The sequence below is a fragment of the Electrona antarctica genome (genome assembly GCF_951216825.1).
Source record: "Electrona antarctica genome assembly, chromosome: 16".
Lineage (NCBI taxonomy): Eukaryota > Metazoa > Chordata > Actinopteri > Myctophiformes > Myctophidae > Electrona > Electrona antarctica.
In genome coordinates this window covers 21,092,048-21,119,162 of record NC_136797.1, presented here as the reverse complement: position 1 = coordinate 21,119,162, position 27,115 = coordinate 21,092,048, and the positions used below count along the sequence as shown (strand labels likewise).

The 27,115-nt window shown below is 44.3% G+C and overlaps 1 protein-coding gene across 1 annotated transcript in view; it reads right to left on the bottom strand.

Annotated features, from left to right (window-relative positions):
• Nucleotides 1–491: 491 nt before the first annotated feature.
• Nucleotides 492–27,115, bottom strand: part of col5a1 (procollagen, type V, alpha 1) — a 156,079-nt gene continuing 129,455 nt past the window's right edge. Inside the window, exons 45-66 of the mRNA XM_079523820.1 lie at nucleotides 26,485–26,538; nucleotides 26,237–26,344; nucleotides 26,077–26,130; nucleotides 25,331–25,438; nucleotides 22,144–22,197; nucleotides 21,219–21,326; nucleotides 19,792–19,845; nucleotides 19,632–19,685; nucleotides 19,120–19,173; nucleotides 18,930–18,983; nucleotides 18,236–18,343; nucleotides 17,965–18,018; nucleotides 17,396–17,449; nucleotides 16,983–17,090; nucleotides 15,744–15,797; nucleotides 15,607–15,642; nucleotides 15,441–15,494; nucleotides 14,504–14,798; nucleotides 13,538–13,650; nucleotides 10,026–10,094; nucleotides 4,192–4,425; nucleotides 492–3,344 (exon numbers count right to left, since the gene is read on the bottom strand). Coding sequence (XP_079379946.1) covers nucleotides 3,198–3,344; nucleotides 4,192–4,425; nucleotides 10,026–10,094; nucleotides 13,538–13,650; nucleotides 14,504–14,798; nucleotides 15,441–15,494; nucleotides 15,607–15,642; nucleotides 15,744–15,797; nucleotides 16,983–17,090; nucleotides 17,396–17,449; nucleotides 17,965–18,018; nucleotides 18,236–18,343; nucleotides 18,930–18,983; nucleotides 19,120–19,173; nucleotides 19,632–19,685; nucleotides 19,792–19,845; nucleotides 21,219–21,326; nucleotides 22,144–22,197; nucleotides 25,331–25,438; nucleotides 26,077–26,130; nucleotides 26,237–26,344; nucleotides 26,485–26,538 — 2,028 coding nt within the window. The 3' untranslated portion in view covers nucleotides 492–3,197. The remainder of the gene's footprint in view (nucleotides 3,345–4,191; nucleotides 4,426–10,025; nucleotides 10,095–13,537; nucleotides 13,651–14,503; nucleotides 14,799–15,440; nucleotides 15,495–15,606; nucleotides 15,643–15,743; nucleotides 15,798–16,982; nucleotides 17,091–17,395; nucleotides 17,450–17,964; nucleotides 18,019–18,235; nucleotides 18,344–18,929; nucleotides 18,984–19,119; nucleotides 19,174–19,631; nucleotides 19,686–19,791; nucleotides 19,846–21,218; nucleotides 21,327–22,143; nucleotides 22,198–25,330; nucleotides 25,439–26,076; nucleotides 26,131–26,236; nucleotides 26,345–26,484; nucleotides 26,539–27,115) is intronic.

Here is a 27,115-nt window from a genome sequence, read left to right as displayed (position 1 = left end):
CTGTTGTCATTATAGTAAAGAGTGTGCGGAGGTCTTCCCTTCAAAAAGCCCAACAGACACCGAAATATTGACCACTGACCAAACCATGACTCTTAAATCTTATAAAATAAATAACTACTGCTGTGACGGCAACTAATAAACCTTTTTTTTTTGACAATACATTTTGTCATCCATTTGTTAATGTAAAGAGAGCGGGCCTTTTACACTTTACACTATGGTATCATTTAACATTTATTTTTGTTTTAAATAATAAATATACTACAAATGAACATTGGCTTTGGCAGAGTTACAATGTCATCATTCTCTCTCCACTTCACAATTATGGACATGACCTTTCATTCGTATCTAGCAAAGGATTTGGATTTTGGATGACTGAAAACGTGGGGTTTGGAGATCATGTCATTCTAGAATATAACAAGAGAAAAAGCTTTACAATTTCATGCATACAGATACGTTTTAATGCTTCAAAAGACATACAAGAGTGGGGGGGCCACAGTAAACTTGAATTTATTGACATAAAAACCAATATATCTTCTATCCTCTCTTATCCTTACACAGGTTTGACAAAACAACAGACACTCAAAACAGACAAACATAAAACTACAAAACGAAACAAAAACAAAAAAAAATTGGCAGCGTCACTGCTGGTTCTGAAAATTTACAAAATTGGTCGTCCTTTTTTTTTTAGTTTTTTTTTTAAGGAGAGCAGAGTGTTATTTCTTTTTGGCATATTGCATCACAATGAAAAAATAAAATAAAATAAAAGCTGAAGATCTACAAGCTATCTTAACAGAAACGGTTCAAGTCACAAATCCGAAGGTAAAGATCATAAGCTAACAGCAACAAACTACTTACGGAGGGCTGTGAAGTTCTGTGGTAGATGCTATAGTGGTCACAGGCAGATCGAGTGCATAGTTTGAACAAAGAGGATAACTACATTAAGGGCAATCAAAGTAGACCAACAAATTATTTGAAGATCCAAACCATTAATAAACAAGCTTCCCATTCTGGCTAATCTTATGGACTGCCATCTACTTTATAAGCAGCTTTCTTTGTCTTTTTTGTATTATTATTATTATTGCAGAACAGATCTAAATCAGAAGGAAATACAAAGCTTTTTGTTGATTTTGTTCTGTTTCCAAAAAAATAAAAATAAAAAACTAGATTCTAGTGGCACTTAAAGCTATAAATATATATAAAAAAAGAACACCTTTGGTGGGAGGGTTGGTTTCATGTATGAAACTGAAACTTAATTGGCCATGTGCTTTGGACTACCAAAAGGAGAGACACCATTTTGGTACCACTACAACAGACACGTATCCAGTACTCAACACCAGAAAGAACACAGGAAGGCTATAGATCAATGTAATCAAAATCCATGGCACATATTACCACTCAACAGTGAGATCCAAATTGCATTGTCTGCATGATATGCAAACACCGAGCAGTGCCATTTTGCTTGTGTGTGTGTTTTTGTGTCTTCTTCTTCTGCCCTCATATCTGCAGCCAGAAATTAGTAGCATCACATTCAACAACCACATACAATCTCTTTTTCTTTTCTTTTTTCCTGAGCACATGCCAAGAATTGTTGTATAAGACTCAGACGCTATTGGATTTTGCTATTTGTGTGGTCCGCAGACATAGGAGAAAAACAAAAGCTGTATGCAGAAATTATGTACTGATCTAGGAATGGATATGGGGGGGGGGGGGGGAATGGCATGCAGAAACACCCATTAATATAAATACAGGCGCAACAAAGATTTTCTTGTGTCAGAAGCGATGGTCAATGCCTAAGTTACGCTACGTCGCACGCGCCGAAAATCGGCAACAACGCTATACCAGCTCGTAGGTCGGCGACTTCCGCCGCCAACGCGACAAAGTGTGAATCAGGGCTTTCGGGGAGCCGAGGGACGAGCGGCGGGCGGCGGTCTGGTGTCGCCACGATGATTCTTTCAATCAAACAAACACTAACTTAAAGAAAAATACATACGTAGCACCACATAGGAGAGAGGAAATAGCACCTAAGATGTTGTTTTGGAGTTCTTTTGTTGTCGTTTTTCATTTGAGACGTGACATCGTCTCCCGTTGCATAGTTGGATCGATTTGTTAAGCATTTGAGAAGAACAAATAATAATAATCAAATAAACTGCTTGTTTATTTAAGTTAATAAAAAAATCTTCAACTGCGACAAAATTGTTCAAGAGGACACCAGAGGAATGTTTTTTTTTTCTTCTTTCTTTCTTTCTTTTATGCAAATCATTTGTCACATAGTATCACAGAACTTGTCTTTTATTTCCATTCCATTCTTAAATTACAATAGGGTGTAACGCCACACCTGCAACAAGACAGCACTTATACTGGGGTTTTTTTTGTATTGTGTTTTTTTTTCTTCTCTTTCTTTTCCTTTTTAAAAAAAGTTTTACAAATGGAAATTCCTCACTTCAGATATACCTTTCTCTAATTATTTAGCTGTATTGCAATTGCCATAATCATCTCCTACCTCACACTTTGAGAACGTCACATGCACGTTTTGAAGCCAAGAACCAATAAAAATGTAATCGAGGAAGAACGAAAAAAAATATACAGAATGTACTTACAAACACACAAAAAATATTTATATATATTTATATAGAAGCTCCATTCAAGAGAACCGGGAGACAATTATGCACAAAACGAAGCTCCCAAAAAACGTTTGAGTGATCAAAACAAATCCAATGAGAGAGAAGGGGGGGGGGGGAGCGATCATAGCTGAAGACAAGGAAAACATGCCGTCCGTGAGAAATTAGGAGGAAACTTCGGGAACGGGCGTAGTTCTCACGGTGACCTGCTGGGGGCGGTGGGGTGGGGTGGGGGAAGATTGATCTACATCAGTTGAAATGGGGGTTGAGAGGTGGCTGGGGTTGGGGGGCGTGGTTGGTCAGGACGTTTTCAAAACTTGCATGTGATGGAGAAGGCACGCTGAGGTTTCAAGGTTGCTTTGTTTTTTAAATTATTTTTTTTCCTTTCCTATTTCATTTCAATGTATGTTGATTTTTCTTTTTTTTGTGTCGTACTCACACTCTGTTGCTCTTGGGGGGGGGGGGAAAGTTTCTCTCTTTTGTTTTTTTGTTTTCTTTTTTTACAAATACAAGTCCTATTCCTGTGTTGTGTTTCTGAGAAAAATATGCTTTTTTCTCCATATTGTTCAGTAAACAGTCTTAGCCGATGAAACAGACAGGGCCCACTTCGAATCCGAACTTCTGCGTGGCACCGCCAAAATCGTTGAACATGATGTCAACAAAAGGCACCTGCTCAACCTTTGGCGTGTTGATCTCCAGTACAGTCTTTTCATAACCCTTTTTCAACTGTTGGATAGAAGGAGAGAGAGAAAAAAAGAACAGTACAGTATGAGAAATAGTTGCTAAATAAACATATACTTGAATTCAAAATATCAAACACTTGAGCCTCCCATGCATTGATTGAATCGATACAAAATATATTTTTTACTTGACAGTTACGACAACTCCGTTCACTTCATGGGGCCAGTCCAATGGCGGCTCTTCTACATAGAATTTTATTGGTTTGTCCCCATTTGAAGGCTTCAAGTGGGGACAACCGGAAGTTACGGAATGCATTGGAGTCTATGGGCTCGCGCGAGTACATGGACCACGTGACCAGGCTGTTTTCTGCACTCTCAATGTCGTAACCCTATATGGCTCTGGGTGGAGCTAGCCTCGTGTAGCCAGAGAATACCACTGCATGGTTATTAGTCTTGTCATTTTTTGTTTGTTTTTTCCAAATGGCGGTTAGGGTACAACTGCCGTGTCAAGAAACGCCTAGAGCAGGCGTCTCTTCCTGGTTTTTAAACAGCTGGTGGATGGAGCTAACCTGACTCCGCAGCTTCTAGCAGCTTCTTGCAGCAGCTTCTAGCTTCTAGCTGCTGCTGATTGGCCAGGCCGTTTTGTGGCCGGGCATCAAGTCTGCCTGAGAGTTCCCAGATGGGAGCAGGAGGGGGGAACCCAGTGTACTCTCTGCTGCCCCATCTGGCGGAGTCAGGTTAGGATGGAGCCCCCACCGGGAGTGGGGGCTCCACCGGGAACGACGTAGGGCCTCCGTCCCACTCCTCCTGCCCAACACTCCCTGCCTCCCCAGCCCGTAGGAAATTAAAAAAATCATGGGGGGGGGGGGGGGGGGGGGGGGGGTGAGACTTACCGCGCAGCCGTCGGATATGGCCCTGATGTAGGGGTTGTTATCGTAGGACATCTCCTCGTCGTTGGAGCCCAGGAAGCGGATGGCCTTGTCGTGGTTGTCCCCCTCGGCGTCGTGCCAGCCCACCGTCTGGTAGCAGTTGTAGGTCATGTTCTGCCGGGCGGCCGCGCTCAGCAACCGCAGGAAGGTCATCTGGACCACGCCGATGGGGTTGCCCTCTGCGTCCACGTAGGAGAGCTATACGGATGGAAACAAACAAACAAGATACACACTCTGGAAATGCTAATGCCTTCATAAAAGAAACATCTTAAAAGGCTCAATTGCATCTCCCACATCTGCGTTTTGTTGCACAGTAATACCCACCACCACACCGTTTCCTGGAACATAAAGTGGCAAGAGGATATTAGGGATTGTGTAGGACGGGTCTTAAACTTCTTTTATAATTGTTAAGATGCTGTTAAGGAGAACTTTTAAGAGGCTCCTGTTATACTGTGAACTTGTCGGCGGACAAGGGTTTTAATTTGACTTTTCATTTTTAATTCCGATCACTTTTGGCTGATTTTACAGTGAATATTGGAGTCCCAGAGACCCAGAGAAAAATAAAAATGTGTAATAAAACCGGGGGTCCTGAAGGAAATCAAAAATGTTAATGTAATGTGATATTTTGTGTGGACCTCAGGAAGAGTATACTGCTACTGTACAAGCCCAGTCGCAACTGTTAATGGAGATCCAAATTATACAATAAACCACAACTATACGAGACAGTAGCTAGAGGCAACCACCCCGACCACGTCCCTATAGCAATATGAATCCAAACCACACCATCACGTATCGATGCTATGCGATGGCGCGTGCATCTCTCGCGGGACCCATTCGGATTCTAATTTGTGCATGGTAATTTTTTGTGCCGCGGTGTGCTTTTATGTTGCCAGTATTTCTAGGTGATGTGTCTGATATTGTTTGCCGTATTGACAGCAGTATTTCAAGGCAGTACGCATCATTAACCCATTTTGGGCGGGAACCCCTTTTTGGTGTTTTAAACAATAATAAAATAGCAGATCTACAAGCTCATAGCGCGCCACCGAGGGGCGCGCTAAGAGCTTGTAGGTCTGCTATTTTTGAAAAATCGTGAAAATGTGGCACAAATCTTTGAATATATTCTTTCAGAGCCAACGTTTTTTAAGTCAAATCTTTGTTTCCGAGGGGTTCCTGGAATAACATATTTTCAGATGGGGGTCGGTGGCCAATTACCTATAATTTTTGGTCCTTGACATGAAATATTGAGCACCACTGATACAGAAACATAAGGTTTTTCAGAAAACTGTCAGGATTACATTTCGACGTCAGGCCTAAATGGATTAAGAAGCAGAGTGATGTACGGTACAGTCAGCCGTGCCTGTCGGTCCTCTCGTTGGCCCTGGAGGCCTAAATTATGAGACAGCAGTCACACTTTTTCACGGTGACGTGACAGCGCGGCACACGCTGGCCCTAGTATAGTACCATAATAATTCATCACCGTTTTGGTTGACGTTGGCGTGTGTGCATTTTTTTTTTTTGCATAAATGCTTGCGGGGTACAGGTGCGAGGAGGAACGAGCCGGCCCCTTTGTGACCGCCGTCGGCGAGGGAGTGCGGTTTTGCATCATTATTCCTAATGCATGGAGCTGGTAAGTGAATTCGTCAAGACAACGAGTCAGGTAAAACCATACATCAAAGGAGAGGTTAAGAAGTCCAGGCTCTTTCATGCGAAGAGGAGAGGCTTCCTTGGATTTTGGTTAAACTATAGCTCGTCGTACGCAGTGAAATCCTCCAGTGTCATTTGAACTGTGAGACTGTACAGATGCTACAAATGCAACCAAATGGACCCGCACGTAGTGTTGCCAAATGGGAAATGTTAAAGGCCCGAGGCTTACAATTATCGGAATTTAAAGGAACGGCTTTGTGGAATCAAGACAACTTACCTGGACCTTACTCAAATAAAAGCCTAAAACTGGACTGGTGTTTTTAATGCCTCCAATTCACGGACATATTTTGAAAAGCGAATCTGGATCCCAACTCAGCAGCCATGGAATCTAGCATATTTCATGCACCTTTTTGTGATATGGTGAAATGCTCGTGCAGACATTCTTGGCATTACCACCGACCATACAACGTGCACTACAGAGGGTAAAATTATAGCACAAATACGATAATTATGGTATCATTGTGATGTCTCTGGCAAACACGGCCCGCGCGGGTCCATCTGGTTGCATTTGTAGATTCTGTACAATCTCAGAGTTAAATAACACAGGGGATTTTACCGTTTTGGCTCTTAAAGAGAGGGAGAGAGAGCACAAAGGTCTCCAGGGCCTGCCTAGATTATTGATGCTGCCTTCAATGCAACCATTAATTACACAACGGATTTCAGCTGCAATTAATACATTATGTTAACTATCATTGTGCTGTGTGAGCCATTTATGGTAAAACATGCTAAAAATCTAATTATCGGATTGAGAATGATTCAGTATGTTAGTTTAATTGGCCGCACACAAGATTGAATTCTGACTCCTTTGTCATGACTAGGACCGTTATTTGTACCGTTGTGATTAGGTCTGACACAACTAATAAATAATCAACTATAGCGGATATGTTATAGTTATAGAATACTTATACTGTACATATTTGTTCATGTACAGCACATGTGGGTAAACATGTACTGTACAATAGACCGTTTTAAATGAGTGTGTGTTTTATTGTTTCAGTTCTATTGAATGAGGTTTTAGGTGAATTAAGCGATACTAGAGGTTTGTCTATTTATTTAAGAGCTACTTATTTCCCCGTGCTCGTTTTTTTTACGCCGATGACCACTTTGAAAAGGACTGCTTTTAAGTTAATGCTTTTAAGTGCCACGCTCTGGATTTCTTGCTAGTATGAGATGCTGCAATCAATCAATTCGTTGTACGGCTGTAAATGCTTTGTAATCTAGAAGGATAAGACCACCAGCCTGACAGGGGGGAGGGGGGGGGGGGGGGATACATCCACAATGTTCTGGTTTGATGTTAGTAACTGACAGAAAACCACCAGGAAAAAGGGTTTCTGTTTCCATACAAACCAGTGGGGATCCATCAGCTCCATCTTTTCTTTGGTTCAGACAAACAGTGACTGACTGAGTTCCAAAGCAGCATGCAAATGCAATGCAATGCAACGCCACGCCATGCATGCAGCGCACGCACACACACACACACACACACACACACACACACGCACACACACACACACAACCTGCTCACCATGTTACGACTTCTTCCACTGATCGCTCTCTCTCTCACACACACACACACACACACTCAACATCTAAGACCAATACTCCAACTTGACCGTGGCAGAAAAGATTAATCGTCTTCAAAATGTTATTTGCTCGAGAATTCCACTGTAAACTTTTAACACACATACCCTAGCGACCTGTTCTAGGGTATATGCGTTCTGTTGATTAAATAATTAAACATACTTTGAATCGACGTCCTTAAATGTATAAAGTCAAGTAGGAGTAGCAGTGCTAATGTTCATTTTAGGAGTAACCTCGCTCATCTGTCTGATAGGCATAGACCAGTGGGATCTGGGGACCCCCCCCAAGGGGTCCTTGAGGGGTAGTTGAGTAAATATTGCATCAAAATCAGTTTAACCACCTTCAAGAGAGCTAAACAATAAAACTTTGGTGGCAAATTGCGAATAGTAAGTAAGTAAAGTAATTTTCAGATGGGGGACCAATGTTGGGATCCTTGACTTGAACAAGGTGGATAGCCACTGGCCTAGACATCTGCATAGAGGTTAGCTACTCCGTTTGTCTTGGTTGCCGTCGGGTAGAAACCTCGCATCTCCAAAGTTCTACTTTTTATGTTTTATTTATCGTAAACGAACGCCCTATACTTCGTCAGGCGATAGTGTTGACACAAAAGTAGTGAAAATAGCCGATCTACAAGCTCACAACGCACCGCGCGGCGACGTGTTGTGAGCTGGTAGATCGGCTATTTTCGCTATTTTCCTCATATATATTAATATATAATATATATAATATTAATATTTATAATTTTGGGGACGTATTTATGTCCCTAAATATTAGGAGGTTTTCACCCGGCAGCAGCAGTCTTGTTCCCCATATATCCCCCCCGCCCCCTCCCCCGACATCACCATGGAAACCGTTACCTCTTCATCCTCACAGCCCGCAAGGCAGCAGTGACTGAGTACCCAGAATGCCCCTGGGTGGCGACTGACTGAGTGCCGTGACCTTTTGGTTCAGCTCTTTGATTCCACTCCAAAAGATATGAGAGAATGGCGTGCGTGCGTGTGTGTGTGTGAGTGCGCGTGTCTCCCAGTGGTGGAAAAAGTATTAATAGTGTTGTTATATAATTAATACAAATCTGCAATGTAACAACTACAGTTTTTCAATTGTCGTAGTAAAAAATACTATATTTACTTATTTAGAAGTATCACAAATATGTAAATACTCAAGTAAAGTACTTCAAAGTTGTATCTAAAGTACAGCACTTGAGCAAACGTTTGTAACTTTCCACCACTGCGTGCGTGCGTGCCGTGCACACAGGAGACACTGTGTGTGTGCTGATAACTGTAGGGCCATAGCTAGTGGAGATGAATGAACGCCCTCACGGTTTAAAGATAACTGATTCGCTGGCGATAACTCGCCGACCTCTATAACTCAAGATCGGCGGTGCCCGTTCTTTGGTATTTTTCACCATATTTGCAAAAGGCAGTTATCAGCAGATGTGGCTATTATTCTATGAATCACTGTGTGGCGCAAATGTCAAGGCACTCCGTCATGTCTAAGTGCTGCTCTCTCACTGTGTGCCAGAGGTAAGAGAGAGCGGATGCTATAGCAAACGCTCCACTCTTAACGACTCTTTTCTTTGTTAATCTATCGCCTATAAAGGAAAAAAAAGCCAAGTCGCCAATCTTGCTGGGCCACATAAAACGTGGGTCTTATAGTTCCCCACTTTTGACCTGCCGTTCCTACTTTTTGGGGCAAGCCTTTATGGGGGCGGGACATTAATTTTCAGATCTACAAGCTCACACAATGTTGCCGTGATGGCTGGCTGTCCTGTTGGCACAGGCTGAGGCCTCCATGTGTTTATGTCATTATATGACTGTATATTCTGTCACAGTTATTATAATTATTATACTGTATATGTATACACATATATCATGCACCTTATGCATAATATTTCACACAGCTCATGTTTTTCTTTCTCAGTTTTTCTTTCTCTTTCCAAGACTGCAAATTGATTAAATAGAAAAAAATTCAACAACCTTTTGTTTTGGTTTTACACGCCAATTTGGAAAACGAAGCTGAGCTGGGCTGTTGTGACTCGTTGCGTCGTGAGCTTGTAGTCGACGGGGCTATATTCTCGCCAGACACCGAGTGGTGAATAACATCTGACCTCTGACCTTCTACGTGAGAGAGCATCACCCATAATACTTGAACTTGGAAGGTGAACGCAGCTCATGCCTGAACCCATGCAAACTGCCATGATAATAATGCAGCATCCACAAGCCAAAAAAAAGTGTGCCAGAGAATAATATATACATACTCTGGATAAAAACAGCACCATGATGAACCATGCAGAACCCGTGGCCCGCACAGAACGCCTGGCCCAGGAGAGAGCCAGGACTTCTGGTAGAGCCACAGACCAGGGCCACACTTACCAGGGAACCGCGCTTGTAGTGACTATACCATGAGCCAGGGGTGTCTTTGGGCCATTTTGCCATTTTGCTCTGTAAAATATGAGAGGTGTTCAGGAGATGGGGAAAAAGGATGGGAGTAAAGGGGGGGAGTTCGGGGCTTACCAGTTTACCACGTTTGAATTCACTGAACCAGGACCCAGGTATCTCCTTTACCCAAGACGTGAGTCTAGCCTGGGGGGCGAACGGAGGCACCAGGGAGGAACAGAAACAGCAGTTAAACAAGAACAAACGCCTCGACTGGTAGAAGAACTGTTATCGTCGCTGTCGGCCGGGAAACCTTGTACCGAACGCTTAACATTTCAGAAAATGGAAGCGAGAGAGAAAAAAAAAGAACCCGTTATCATTTTAGTCACAAGCTCTTGTTATTACTTGTTTATTGGTTAAAAGTGTAATAAACTCACGAACACACTTAACCACTTTCAAAATTAAAATAGACAAATAGTGATAATAGGCAATGTGCAATATCACAACGTGTTGCGATTCGCTTCCTATTTTTGCTACTTTTTGTCTTTGCGAGACACACTCGTACGACGAAGTACAAGTGTAAAAAAAAAAGAAGAAAAAGAAAAAAAATGAAATATTGAGATACATGGTTTCTCTGGCCGACAGCGATGATATTCCCTAGCAGGCCTTTCATCTCTGTTTTCCTTTCCTTGTCCTTTAGGAAGTCTCCCGGCTGGACCTGGAAAAAGCACTTAGGTGATATCAAACAATCCGAGGCGCGTTGGAAAGGCCTCCGTAAATCATGGCTCCTTGCCGCATGTAAACATTGGCTCGCTGCTGCTAATTGCTGTTGAAATTTTAATTAGTACATTATGAATTAATTAAGACGCGATAGCCTTTCGAAAGTGGCTGCAGCCATCAACGCCTCGACATTGGCTGTTATGAGCGTTAAGGGCCGTGCAGCACAGGTGGGCAGAGTGCTGTACAGTAGCTACAAACTGTACTAAATTGTTACTTTTAAAATATTATTGACTGGAATAGAAGCAATAGCAGTCATCCAAATAATGACTTGAGTTAAAAAAGTCATAATATCATAGTTATCACACTAACTATGATAATAACGATAACTATGTCGTTCACCATTGTACTTTTATATATATATTTGGTGTGAATTCTTGATTCTTGACTTCATTTTTGAGGGGCGCTAGCCCCTCCTATAAACAGCTACAGTGTAGATTCTGTCTGAACACAAACATTAAATGGCATTGACAATGAATGGAGAATTTACGTCATATGTGTCTGAGCAAATCGGCTGGGCATGTCGGTGGCCACCCTTGGCCAATAAGTGACCAGCATTCTTGACGATGATGTACGATGATGTACGATGATTAGAGCCCCTCACTTCACACGGGTGTGATTTTGTTTAACTATAGTGCTCAGTTTAAAGTGATAAAGTATCTAGGGTACAGACTACTCAAGTATTGAGTTAATTCATAAGGTCTCTGACAGACTGTTTAAATAATTGAACTTAATTGAAATGTCTAAAGTATAAAATTACTACAAGTTCTTATTCAATCGGAATAAACAGAATTGGATGAAGGTTCTCCGAGAGAATGAAAAAGAACAGACATTAAAACATTTCTGTTTAAAGGGAGTAAAAAAATAAAATAAAAACAAGTTGAAAGTACAATAAGTAACCGGTAACTAATTCTACCCACCTCTGCTGTGCAGCCATGGAGTATTAACTTTGTTTGTCATCAGGAGGTCAGAATTGACCGGCGGAACTACGGCTCTAAGTATGGCGATTAATGTCCTTCTATAATATATACCGTACGACCATTTTGATTGGAGGCTGGCATCGTCAGTGGCTTAACGAGTTAATTAACATGAGGCCGGAGCCCACTTAACATAACGGTTGGAAGGAAATACATTAAACGCACATCGCCGCCGTGTGAAGTGACCTTCACATGTTGAACAGAACACTAGTACCGTACTGGTTCTCAACATAGACCCTCATAGCGCTCCAAGAGAGTACACGTGGAACTCTATAAGTTAAATTACAAAATTGTATCAAAATGGCGTTCCTTGAAATTAAAAGAGTTGAGAATTACTTGCACCTGCATCGTAAATACTGTAGTGAGTGCAGTATATTTAAAGTGGGCGTAGTATAGTATAGTACAGTAACGTGCGCGCGCGCGCGTGCGTGCGTGCGTGCGTGCGTGCGTGCGTGCGTGCGTGCGTGCGTGCGTGCGTGCGTGCGTGACTGACGGCGTGAGCTCTCCTCTCTGCGTCCCCTCGTGTTCCATCACTGACAGGCCTATAAAAAGGTCTGCTTCATTATTCTGAGCTTAAGCAAATTCTCCGTCCTCTGAGCCTGAGGCCCCGGCCAGTGCGATCATTAAAACGTCCGGTAGCGCCAGGCCAGCCTTGCTATGTTACAGCCCCCCCCCCCCCCCCCCCCTGTCAAAATGGCACCGTGTTCCGTTCCCACTGTGTTCCGTTCCCCCCACTCTTCCACCCCGGCATCGCAAACTAATGCATTAACGAGCCAGCCGGGCTTCTCAAGGTGGCTGTCACCTGCCACCTCCTGCGCTGATAAAGCTCGGCCATCAGTCATCGATGACAGCCTCTACCCCGAGGAGATGGATTGCGGGGGAAAAAACGCGACAACGCCTCCACAATGTGGACAGACCGCGTGCGCTCGTCTCCTCTGTGGTTAGTGAGTGACTGTCACAACCCAACCTATTAAAACTCACTGGCCGCCAAAGATAGTCTTTGACGTCTCTCTATGGTAGGCACAGAGTGCCAAAGACGTCTTCAGCGTCTATTTTATTATTTCCATTAACGGCGTCTCCGTTGCTAGGTTGATAAACCAGAAATGGTCCGTCCCGTCAATGAACGTTATATTGAAAGTGCAGACCAAGGCGCAGTCGGAGAGATTACATGGACTCACTGGCCCTTTGGAACGCCTCAGGATCCTCCAGAAGGAAGTTACTGTAATGTCGCTGTGGAGAGGGAGAAGTCTGGAGCTCTCTGGTGGAGCTGTTGCCCCCGCGACCCGACTACGGATAAGCGGTTGCAGATGGAGTTTTTTGTAAAATAGTGAAGGAACTCAAGAAGGGTCCAGTGTGTGTCCTTCTGGGGGGACAGGATGGGCTTCAATTCATCATCTACATGTTGGTGATTACAGCGCCGTTTGTACTAATCATCGTGGAAAGGATGCTAATTATGTGGAGTTACTATGGCAAATATGACGGCCTCCAGAGGAACGGCTCATTAACATGCACGGCAGCGAGCTATAGACCTCGCAGGAAAAACAACACAAACATGTAATATATTCACTTAGATACAATATACATCCCGAGTTGTTCTTCAAATGAACCGGAGAGCTACAATCTACACAGGTAAACTTATCTGTGCGCGTGCGCGCGTGTGTGTGTGTGTGTGTCATGAACCGGAGAGCTACAATCTACACAGGTAAACTTATCGGTGTGTGTGTGTGTGTGTGTGTGTGTGTGTGTGTGTGTGTGTGTGTGTGTGTGTGTGTGTGTGTGTGTGTGTGTGTGTGTGCGCGTGTGTGTGTGTGTAGCGAGCGTACGTGCCTGCGTGCGTGCGTGTGTTAATGTATGTGTGCGTGTTGCGTGCGTGGGTGTAACAGTATGCCCACTTACCCCTTCAGATTTCTTGTCAGGGTAGATGCAGCTCTCCCCTCCTGCTGTGAAATTGCAGTAGACCTTGAAGGAGTCCCGAGAACAGCCCTGGTTGGGATCAATCCAGTACGCACCTGAGAGAGAGAGAGAGAGAGAGACAAGCAGAGAGAGACAAGCAGAGAGAGACAAGCAGAGAGAGACAAGCAGGGAGAGAGAGAGAGAGAGAGACAGAGAGAGAGAGAGAGAGAGAGAGACAGAGAGAGAGAGAGAGAGAGACACAGACACAGACAGACAGACAGACAGACAGACAGACAGACAGACAGACAGACAGACAGACAGACAGACAGACAGACAGACAGACAGACAGACAGACAGACAGACAGACAGACAGACAGACAGACAGAGAGGGAGAGACAGAGTCATGTAAAATAATTGACATCGTTACACAATTTTGTTGTGAAATCAATGGACATAAATAGGGCTGCAACTTATTTGCTTAGCGATTATCGATTATGAATGAATGAATCGATTGAATGAACCACTGTCACAACGTTGTCACAACGTTGTGTGACAATGCTCACAAAGAGCCTCGCAGATCTGCTATTTTGAGTATGTGTTTTTTTAGGACAGAAAAAGAAAACTCGGTTCCCACCTAGAACAGACTGTGTCAATCTACTTGCAATACGTGTGCAATATTTGTGAAATACTGTGCAATATTTCTTTTTAATCTGTGGTGAATTGGAACTGAACTCAGTTTTACATTCATTCATTCGTTCGCACTAACTTTTTTGGTGTTGTACGATGTGTTCTCTCTCGCCTCATTCTTTTCTGTTCCATCATGTACTTTTTATGCTGACTCAGGGACACCGCATGCTCAAGAACTCCATACGCCGTATGTGCAAAATAGCAAATAAATCTCGTACGTCGTCTATTTTCGGGCAGGGCACACTGTCATGATATGACTACACCAGGTAAGTATAAACGCACCATCGGGGAAGTCTGGGTGGCAGAGGTTCAGGTCCTTGCAGGTGCGTGCGGGGTTGGCCTGCGTGCCCAGTGGGTGCTTCATCTGTTCGATCTCCAGCTTCAGTGAGTTGAGCGAGCCAAAGATCTCCTCCATGCCGTCGTCGTAGTCCTTGTAGTTGGCGTCCATGCCCGCGGTGTCCATCATCTGGCTGGCGTCGATGCGGCCGCCGCCGCCACCGCCGTCGGTCTGTCGGCGCGTGCGGCCCTTCATGGGCGCGTGCATGGGCAGTGGGTGGATGACGTCGCCAGGAGGGCCCTGTCCACGGAGAGACGGAGGAGTCAACACGTGAACCATTCCACGAGTGTCTACAAAAATGACGTGTTTTAAATTGATTCGTGTCGACACGAATCGAATGGCACTGGGTGACACATGGACGGACCCACATCAAGGAATGTGGTCCTCTACTCTACGGGGAACTACATTTGGTCACAGACAAAGTCAGAGAGAGAAGGATGAGACTGACAGCTCATGGTCACTGCGCCGGTCAGGCACCCCTACTTAGATGCACCGCAGCACGTCAACTAGAGCTCAAAGACCCTGATGTTAGATAAGAGAGTGTGGAGGGCAGCGATTCAGGAGTCTCTAGTTGGTGCTGGCTAGACCGCGCTCTTGCATCGCATGCATAAATCCTAATAGAAATGCACCACGTCTCTGTGTGTGTACGTACGTACACACAGATCCTGTGTGTGTCGGGGAAGACACAGATAAGGCTGATAATAGGCCTCGCATTAAGTTCAATGGGTAATATCTCCCCTGCACAAACAGGCTTTCCATCTTAGCTCAACACAACAGTCACTAGAGCACACAGGAGACCCCGTGCAAGACATAGGCTACATCTCGCACATTGCATCTTTAAGAATGAAATAACGCTATAACATGAAGAAAACACAAACTTACAGGAGGACCTTGGGCTCCAGGAACACCAGTTTCTCCCTTTGGACCAGTTTGACCCTGAGCAGGACACACAATATTTGTTTAATGGAATGACATTCACGCCACATTTTATATAAACCCCACAATGTCGAATGTTTCTTGCGTCTTGTCGACTTTCAGGACAACTTACCGATGAACCCTTCGCTCCTTTGGGACCAGGGGGACCCTACATATAAGATAAGAATCACATGGTTATTGTCTCAAATTGAGAGTGCATGCATAATACTGAACATGAAAATGACACCAGAGAAGAATAAACAGTCTTACAGGTAATCCTGGAGGTCCGATGGGACCCAGGGGTCCTGAAGGGCCATTGATACCCTGGGGAGAAACACAGCAACATGGTGAGCTTTGGTACTGTACATGGTGACTGAAAACAAATTCACAAAGGCTGAATAATCATGCCTATTCTATGCTCGTCCGTACAGCGGCGTCGCACGGCAAACAAACACAAAAAAAGCTCGTACAGTAGGTCTGCTATGTTTGGCATATAAAATACGACAAAAATTTGGTCTAATATTGACTTTGACGGAGGAAATATATTTGACCACCGATAAGCTAAAATACCACAGACAAGCAACTTTTACTAGTCGACTAGTAAATCCACTAGTCAACCTTGTTGGTACTAGTTGACTAGTTTCGATTTTGTAGGCCTCAAGATCAGGTAGATTATAGTTATAGTCACCGGCATGTACACAGTTTTTCAATGTACAAATATTTATTTAAAAAAAAAAAGTTTATTTTTTAAATTTATTTTATTTTTTACATAATAGGTAGTTAAACAACTAGTCGACTAGTAAACTAGGCAACTAGTCAACTAGTAAAAATGACTAGAAGTGAATGCCCTACCACCTATACAGTATTGTGATGCTCGGCACTAACAATAATGTCTGCGGCCCTCCAATAGTGCCGGGGAAACATTCTGTTCTTGCTAGGAAATGTGTAAGTCTTGGCACGATCCCGTCAGCTGTGCATACACCACCAGATAGACAGACAGATCGACCTTTCATGACCTCGAGTCGTGAGGGAAATTCAGTATACATAACCGCACGATTCCTGAGCAACTCCTCCAAGTATTATTACTACTACTACTACTAAGTAGTGCAACGTAGTTTCAAGCTATCGTAGAATACAGATACCGTAGCAAGTGACATCAGTGACATCACAAAACAATCAGCAGAGTAATGTATCTTGTAGCTTTTAGCACCCCCGCGACACTTTCGATAAGCGTTGCTTGACAAAAATGTCATTTTCAGCTGGAAATCTCATTAAAACTTAACCCATTTTGGGGCGGAAACCCATTTTGGTATTTCAAGCATTGTGTTACTATTACTTTAGCTATTGAAAAATAGCAGATCTACAAGCTCATAGCGCGGCACCGAGTGCCGCGCTATGAACTTGTAGGTCTGCTATTTTTGAAAAATCGTAAAAATGTGGCGCAAATCTTTTAATATATATTCTTTCAAAGTGAATGTTTTTAACTCGGGTCTAAATGGATTAACTCACGTTGTCTCCCTTGAGTCCAGTCTGTCCCGGGGGACCGGGAAGGCCCCGGTCACCCTTCTCTCCTTGCTCGCCCGGTGGTCCGATGAGGCCGATGAGACCGGGATGGCCCTATGGGAGCGCACAGGACAACACAGAGACACCGTCAATACAGCCATCACATCTCACATTAAGACCCAGCAGTGCTCCATCGTATTACCATGACATGCCCGGCTATAAGGGGCAAACTAATTACACAGCAAATTGGTGGGGTAAGCAGAGTCATTAGTCACCCGTGTTCATGTTATGCAATTACGTGTCAAGAAAACGTTGCGACTGCCTCCCGATTAATGTATTTGCGGAGGCCGAAAGAGACGAGCGTCGGTTTACGTAGCCGGCGATCGGTCACAATTAAAACGCACAACAAAATAGCTCACCTTTTCTCCCTTGATGCCAGAGTCGCCCTTCATACCGGGTAATCCTGGAGGTCCCTGTGAGAGAACGCAGAGAGGAGTGGGTTAACACGAGAGAGAGAGAGAGAGAGAGAGAGAGAGAGAGAGAGAGAGAGAGAGAGGGGGGGGGGGGGGGCATATGGCTGTTGTCGGGTGGAAACATAGTATCTCAAAATTCGTAAATTTTCAGGAAATGGGGAAAGAAATATATATATACTGTATATATATATATATCTGTGTTCCAATGGATCCAATGTAGTTATTATTTAGTCACAAGCTACATTGGTTCAATATTCATAAAACTCACGGACACACTATCACTTTAATATTTTTTCTAAAATAGCAGAAAATGGCAGATCGACAGTATAAGCTCACACATTGTTGAGCTTACAGATCCGCTATTCTTTGCTTGACACATTTTGCACTACGAAGTAGGGCGTTCGTTTACACGAAAGCAAAAAGTTGAAATACTGGAGATACAAGGTTTGTGCCTGACAACAGCAGTACGTGGTACATTAGCAGAGAAAGAAAGAAGCGCTGGTATTTGTACTCACCATGGGTCCTGGGGGTCCATCTGGGCCTGTTGAACCGGGCAGCCCTTGCTCTCCCTGCACACAAATAGCAATCAGACCATGTTTTCGTTCGTCTCCCTCAAGGAGGCTACGTTCTGTGAATAACACGCTGCTGTTCCTTTATTGGAACAGTTCACCTTCACGCTCCGCTATACGGAGCGGCCTGCGTTCGTCACCCCGTACCGCGATTGCCTTTCTCGCGGGACCGTGAAATGTGACGCCATGGAGAAGAAAATAATATATATATACTTACAACGGGACCGGGGATGCCCCTCAGCCCTTCAGATCCTTGCTTGCCAGGCGATCCCTGAGGGCCGACGGGACCCGTCTTTCCTTGGGGACCTTCCATACCGGACTCTCCCTTTAACGAGGAAAGAAAGCGGGGGAGACGTGAACAATCTTCATTCAGCTCGCTATAGCTTCTCTTTACAAAACAACACTGGAGACAACCTATCATATATACCAGGGGTGGGCAACTTTGACGATGGAGAGGGCCACTATATTTCCACACTCACTCCCTAGGGCCATATATTACTGTCGTAGCAAAAATAGCCGATCTACAAGCTCAAAACGCGCCGCGCTGCGACGCGTTTTGAGCCTGTAGATCGACAATTTTTGCTATATTCGAATTGAAATCTTGAATTTTTGCTATTTTTGAATTGGAATCCTGAAAATGTACATTTTTATGTAATTTCAAATGCCTTTAATTATACTTGTGTTGAGCATTGAGCTACTAATTTAGACATTACAGCGAGTCATGTTTTGCATGTCGTGGAATTGTAAACAGCTGAAACCAATAATATATCAGTATTCTGACATTAACCTGAGGGCCGCATTAAGTGAAGGTGGGGGCCGCATGTGGCCCCCGGGGCCGCCAGTTGCCCAGCCCTGATATATACAGTATAGATAATGTACTGGCGTCACGGCTGTGAGCCTTTTTTTCCTACTTTTCCTCCTTTTTCTCCTTGTCTTCCCTCGGGTCCCGAAACTCCAGGGGGTCCCTGGGAGAGAGGAGGGAGACAGAAAGACATGAACCCACCACTGCATATCCAGGAAGAAAACATTAGCATTTTGTCAGTTTAATATTTCAGAACAGAAAGTGTGAAATAAACGCAAATTAGCACAAAGGGCACTTACTCTCTTTCCTGGTGGGCCGGAGGGACCGGACTCTCCGGTTGGTCCAGGTGAACCCTGCGCGAAGGGTGAAAGGGACATTCATTATACATTCGAGTACACACCTAGGAATCTGTCCTCTGTCTGTCTGTCTGTACAGGCCGGGTATGTCTGTACAGGGTGGTGTCTGGGGAGAAGTGTCTTGCCCAAGGACACTGGGAGCCAGGCTCGAACCGGGGGAAACCTCTCTCATTCACACTTGACCCACGCTCTAACCCCCTAGAGCTACTGTATGTTAACCACTTAAAACAGGAGTCTCCCAGGGCTCTATATTAGGCCCACTCTCGTTTTAGCTTTTACACTACGAATCGAAAATGGCTGCTCTACAAGTTGGCTATTTATTTTTCGCAGAATGTTCTCCACAAGAGAAGGGAGAGGATTCAACTCATTAAGGCCTGGTCTAAGTACATGCCTGATTGAAGTGCTTGTACAGTACATGTAACAATTTATGATAAAAAGAGATCAAAGTTGCTCACAGCTTGACCGGCCTCTCCGTCGTCTCCCTTGTCGCCGGGCACACCGTCTAAACCCTGCGTGTGGAGGAAAGAACAAGAATGTTATGATGTTGCACCACCTTCATTCATCATTAATATTACAATTCTCATGATATACAACACGGAATGTTCTGTTACTTACAGCCACGCCAGTCTCTCCAGGGGGGCCAGGATCGCCGGGGAAACCGCTCGGACCCTGAGAAAATCCACAAAAGTGTTGCATTATGTAAAAGAGCAAAAACATTGAAGGCATGCATGCATTAACCAACACCCGATTTTACACTTGCAGTTGCATCACTGCATGCGGCGTGAGCTTGTACTGTAGGTAAGCACTTTTCTGTACTTTCGAACACATCATTTACTATCATACAACACCGCTTTTAAACATTACTGTACTACATTGATGCCTGATCTGTTTATGTATTAACCCATTTAGGCCTGACGTCGAAATTTAAAAAAAATCTTCTTAATCCTCCAGTTTTCTGAAATAAATATTCTCACGATTTTTCGAAAATAGCAGACCTACAAGCTTGTAGCGCGCCACTCGGTGGCGCGCTATGAGCTTGTAGATCTGCTATTTTTCAATAGCTAAATTATAACAATGTTTAAAACACCAAAAGGGGTTCCCGCCCCAAAATGGGTTAAGCACTTGACCCCTATAGAGGGTATGCGTGTGACATCATCATCAAACCAGGAAGTTATGCAGGAATGCCTACTGAGTGGCAAAAAACTACTTTCAGGCCATACATCCAAACAGAAAAGTCCTATCTGATTGCATTGAACAACATTAAACAATGTTAAACTCACTTTGCCTGTTGCTTTGCCACTCGATTTGCCACTCGATGTGCCATTCACTTTAAGCATGCGCATACCCTCTATAGACGATGTCAGCGGTTTTAAGCTTAACCTTTTAGCTCAAGACTAAACGGTTATTTTCACTACGTCTTGTAGTGACAAGTTGTGATTTCTCTTCTTCGTTTTATTTCCTTTTATTTTTTAATGTAGAAAACAGAAAATAATGGGGGGTTATATTTCCTCGCGACCCACAAAAATCGGTCCACGGACCACAAGTGGTTCCCACCAGGGCTATGTACTTGATCCACTCCTTTTTTCCGCCCTCTACACCAAGTCTCTTCACCCCCAGAATGGGGTTACCTGCATGGGGTTCACCATGATATATACACTGACACCACGCTAGACAGGAACGCCCAAAAACGTCACATCCGGTTTTAGAATTTTCTATGGCTGCCAATGCAACTTGGTCCAATCCTTAATCACATACGGACAGACATCTATGCCGATGCTATCTAACTTGCGGAGGTAGCGTGCCTTGTCCACGGGCAACAGATCTTTCAACGTATGGCATTGCAAATACGTTTGATAATCGCTACTCTGCTCAATATTGTTTTGAAAATGCCGCAAATTGCATTGCAGTGAACGAGCGCAAATCACAACTTCCCCCGGGGGTGGGCGGAGTCACAGTTTGAGGCGCTGATTACGCGCCGTGGTGTCAGTGTATTATGCAAGCAATGTGTCACCCCATGAAAATAACAGCAGATGGAAACTTACAGGACTGCCTTTGGGACCGTCGTCTCCGGGTGGGCCCTTGGGCCCAGGGGGGCCAGCAGAGCCAGCGGGACCAGACTCTCCCTTCTCTCCTCGTTCTCCTCGCGCACCCTGGGATGGCAACGTAGCACGTTATATATACAATTTACAATTTAGGCATTTAGCAGACGCTCTTCATCCAGAGCGACTTACTATAAGCAAGAACAAAAAGCATGGCAATACATCACATACATAAAAAGTAGTTATCATGAAACATGCGTAAGCTAAGAACGTGACAGTGGAATATCTATATAATGAAACTATACATATAAACTATACATACTATACATATAAAGTGCTATGACTACATAAAATGCAATTCTAGTGCTGTCTACGTAACATGCTATAAGTCTGTATAAAATGATATCTACATTACAACATGTCGTGTTCAAAGACAACAGGGTGGTCTTTGTGCACGAGGGGATTATTATTATTTGCATAAGCATATCTGAAAACTAAAATGTCAACGGGAGAAACTGCTCCGCGGATTGTTGTCATTATGAGACGTGGAAACGCTGGTGTCGTAATATTATTTTGTCATTCAAATTAATTCCCTGCTTTGCTCTGTTGACTGGCAGTCAGGTCTGTTTTCTTTGTTCTGTGACAGTAGGATATTGTCGTTTCACTTCTGTACTTGTCTTCTGTATTGTTTTGTAGACCTTTGAGGCTATAGGCCTCTGTGACAGGGTCTGTCTGTCTGCGTGTCTGTCCGGTACTAATCTCACAAACCGCTGGACCGATCAGCGCCAAAATTAATAATTTGGTTAATTAACAATTCAACTGTCTTGAATCCACGGGATCCTGAGGTCCATAATAATGACCTAGTTTTGTCGGGCGGGTGACTGCGTTGTAAAAATAGCAGTTGACAAGAAAGATAGAAATCACTCACCGGTGGGCCAAGTTCTCCCTGAAGGCCTGGCTCTCCTGTTTCACCAGAATCTCCCTGGAGAGAGAGAGAAGAGAGAGAGAGAGAGAGAGAGAGAGAGAGAGAGAGAGAGAGAGAGATTAAACATAAGGGGCATGCCGTATAGCATATCACACAGCTTATATGATGATCTAGCAGCGCGTTAAAAAAAAGAAAAGAAAAGAAAAATCTCTTCAAATCTATTATATTACAGCAGCAGCCTGCACTGTCCCAGACAGTGTCCTCCTGGCTCACCCGGGTGACAGAAAGCGATGACACAACAGATTTCAATCCATCAAGTGCAGCCAGAATAGATGAATAGATAGGGTATAGCTGGGAGCAGGAGGTATTTTGACCCCGGGGTCATCCATGGACTCTCCCCCATATATCTCTGCCCCCCCCCCCCCCCCCCCCCCCCCTCCCCATGTCTTATTAGGCGACGGGCCGCGTGGGCTCGCCTATACGCAACGGGTGCTGTCGTTATTCACTGTCACAGGCTGCGCTGTGCGTTGCGCCCGCATCTCCTCCGTCGGGATGCTTGTGGATATAACAGCGATGCAGCCTTCTGCCACACGATGAGAAAATGCTATAGCCTTATACGCCAGTGGTTCTCAACGTAGGGTCTGGTAGCCCCCCCACCCCCCCAGGGGTCCTCGAGGGGAGTTCCAGGACGTCCTCCCCACCGAGTGGCGCGCTACGAGCTTGTAGGTCTGCTATTTTAGAAAAATCGAAGAACCACTGACATAGAAACATAGCTTTTTCAGAAAACTGTCAGGATGTAGAAGACATTTTTAGAATCTGATCTCAGGTCAAAATGGGTTAAATGTATTGTTTATCTCGATGGACACTGTAAACGAGGCCAACCTCTCAATGTCCCTTCAAAAATAAATAACACATTTCGATAAAAAGGCTCTGGATGAAGCGAATTTATATTATTATATTATATATTTCTTAGCATTGATGAACTTGCTTGACTAAAATTGTTGTGAGCTGAGAAAGAGCTATCTGTAGATAGCTTAGATTTGCTGGTGTCAGACGTATTCGTGTGTTGTATGCATGTTACAGCGCTGTAAATACATCTTTCTATAATCTCTACTCTAGCATTGAATCTGAGTCAAGGTTATGCCGATCTTTTGAGAGTTTCAATTCCACTTTTGGTCTGGAGACCGTAAATTAAGCCAGGATGTCCACGTCGGTTCCAATGCCTTTTTGTCTTTTTAATGCTGCATGTGTCCTGTACTGTGTATCCTCATACACAGTATGCCGTACAGTTAGCGTGCTGCATCGCTGAGAAGCTGTGCACAAGCCCTAACTGCACTTTTACAATGTCCCACTCACTGTCAATCAATATGCGGGGCAGCCGTTAAAATCTGTTGAGAGCTGGAACGCTACAGTGAGTGTGAAAGATAGCTGCTCATCACAGATACACACACGGGGGGGGGGGGGGGCATATCGCCAGGGCCATCTAATAAAAGATGCCGGCTCAGCTGAAGCCAGATTAGCTGAACGAGCAACTGTGTTGAGGTGAGCTTGTTGTTTGTCGAGGAGATGGACAGGACCGTCCGCGGGGACATTCCCCAAGGGGGGCGAAGGTGATTCTATTGACTGGACCAGATAAAACAAATCACGCCACACCGCCGCCACTGAGAGAAAGTGCTGAGCGTGGAAGTAGTGCGCTTGCAGGGTGGAGTTGGCCGCGGCCACCGCTGCCGCAACGCAGAGGCTTTTCGTGATGACAAGCCAAAGCACAAATAAGAGTTTTTTAAGAGCCCTAAATGGGTCCGGCACCTTAGCATTTTACGTACGGCGCCCGCCTGTAGTGTTTATTCATCTCCATACAGCGACAGCACCGGTGGACAAGCCCCCCCCCCATTAGACTGTCACTACACCTCTCCGTCACGCCACACCAGAGGAACTGATCCAGTCCCGGTTAAAAGGGAGAGAATTATGTGGCGCAGCCACATCAAATATTAATAGCAGCAAAAGCCTTGCAAACAGGAATCAGTCACAATCTTCGCCCTGCACCAAGGCACTCAAACTGACAATTACGCTGCTGGCGCACTGAGGCCTGTGCCATAAAACACAGCTAAAGCGATAAACAAAGCATTTATCTCATAGAGAAGTGCTAGAATGGTTTACCAGTTGAACACGGGCCGTTGTTGTTTGTACGTCGGTCTGAACAGAAGCCGTGTACAGCGTGCTCCATCATTTATTCACTTGGTACAGCGCTGTGGAGCGGAGCTACACTTAAACAATAACCCATTTTGACCTGAGATCAGATTCTAAAAATGTCTTCTACATCCTGACAGTTTTCTGAAAAAGCTATGTTTCTGTGTCAGTCGTTCTTCGATTTTTCAAAAATAGCAGACCTACAAGCTATGAGCTTGTAGATCTGCTATTTTTCAATAGCTAAAGCATAACATAATGCTAACACCAAAAGGGGTTCCCGCCCCAAAATGGGATAATGCAGTACTCAGGGACTGAAGCATAGCAATAAAAAAAGAAGAAGTCATGACTGAAAACTTTTGTTAGGCTAAGTTCCAATCTGTCATTTGTGAAGCCGCGCCAAAGGATACAGCAGGAACCTATGTTATACATACAACCAACCAGTTCATGGACGATGCTTATGAACATGGATCGGTTCGACCAATTCAAATACTATTTCATCTTAAAATAACTTAGTGCGTGACTCTGCCAACCACATGTGTCGGCGAACGACAGTACAAACCATCCTTTTTTTAGAGCAGTGGTTCTCAACCTGTGGGTCGGGACCCCCCTGGGGGTCCCCACATGATTTTGGGGGGGTCCCCAGATGACAGTGAACAAGTAAGACCTTTTTGATACCTACATTCTATAAAAACTGGCCAAACATTGGTCAAATTGTGAAGAATCTGTGGCAGAATTTGTGAAAATAGCCGATCTACAAGGCCACAACGTGTGAGCTTGTAGATCGGCTATTTTCACAATGTTTATCTGTGGAACCAAGCCAAACTCAACTCACGGTCACGGTCTGAAAAGGTTGAGAACCACTGCTTTGGTGGAAGCCAAGAGTTAGCCAACGGAAAGACACGTTGGATTCTATCGGGATCCAAATGACTGTAATGGTGACTGAGCGCTTGTATCCATGAGTGTACTGTAGGCTTGCATTAAAAATAAATGAACATCGCTGTACCTTCTCTCCAACAGATCCTGGGTTTCCAATGCCGCCTGGGGGTCCCTGGGGGCCGTCAGCTCCTGGGGGTCCGGAGGGGCCTCTGGGGCCAGGGGGGCCGGGTGGACCCTGGGAGACAAAGAAAAGAGTCAGTCCGACTGGTAAAACACACACGCTTCTTACACACAGTAGAAGTCAATTAGAATCATGGATGTTTTACATAACTACGGTGTATTGAAATGTTATTGTGATTATGTTTAGATTGCATTCACGCCATGTTACATTTATGTTTACATTACATTTACAATTACTTTGTGTTGAGGTTTAACCCATTTTGGGCGGGAACCCCTTTTGGTGTTTTAAACATTATGATATAATTTAGCTATTGAAAAATAGCAGATCTACAAGCTCATAGCGCGCCACCGAGTGGCGCGCTACGAGCTTGTAGGTCTGCTATTTTTGAAAGAATCGTGAAAATGTGGCGCAAATCCTGACAGGATTTAGAAGACATTTTATAAATTTCGACGTCAAGCCTAAATGGGTTAATAATGAATGCTTATGATGTATACAGTACACTACGGACGATGACGCCGCCCAGCCAGGGACTACAGTAACTGGGCTCCTATAGCTATATCTCTGGTACAATATACAGTATGCTGTATGCATCGTGCATTATCCCCGACAAAAAGCACTTCAGAAAGAATGTGCGCTGGCCATGCTGTGTATGACCTCTTCTCCGATGAATTATAAGTCGTCACGACTCTTACCATCTGACCGACATCTCCAGTTTCACCTTTCTCACCGGGGGGACCAGGCAGACCCTGAAAAGAGGAAGGAAATTGAAAGGATTGAATGCTATCGCCCTTGCTGATCCTCAAAGATGAAAAAGAAAAATCACACTTTTAGCATTCCATAATGTCCCCCAACCTGCAGCCCGACGGGACCCGGGGGTCCGGGGAAGCCTCTGGATCCTTCGTCTCCCTTCTGTCCGAATAGACCCTGCTGACCTCTGGGACCCGGCTCACCATCTGCACCCTGCGCGCCGGGAGGAAGGGAAGGAAGGAAGGAAGGACGGACGGACGCGAGAGGAAATAGATGAGGTGAGTGAGGTGAGCGTCGAGAGGGCTTCAACACTAATGGATACTCTATTATTGGACCAGAATGGAAACACTTACAGCGGGTCCAGGAGCTCCGACCGGTCCTTGAGGCCCAGTTGGACCGGGGGGACCCTGCCAATGAGGAGGAGAGGAGAGAACATAAGTGTTAATGGACTCGTTAGTCGTCGATGATGTATGGATTAGAGACCTTTACTGATCCCACGAGGGAAATTCACTTCTCATTGCACTACGGCAGATATGAAACAGAAACAGAACAGAAAAACATATCGTTTGGGAAAAAGCGTAAGGAGGTATAGTAACAAACTACCTTTAGGAATAAAGCACCAGAAGCCATCAGATACTATATTACAGTACAGTACTAAATTACAGTACTCTTGCTTAGGGCCCTCTGCACACCTAGGACCAGCTATGAGCTATTAACAGCTAATACGTAGATGTATACATACAGTGCAAGTAGTCAAAGTGCACTAGCAGTATATTAACAGTAGCCTATATAATTTAACTGGTAAATTAACAGTATCGACTGCCGTAAAAGTATATAGTCAAGGTTCGCTAACGGTGTATTGAACTGTACAATTGAACAATTATACGCCACGTCATTCAAAGACATGCCTGTTTAGTCACTGAAACTTTGACGAAGAATAAAGGTCAAGTTATTAACAGTACTATTATCTATGGAATGAATAAT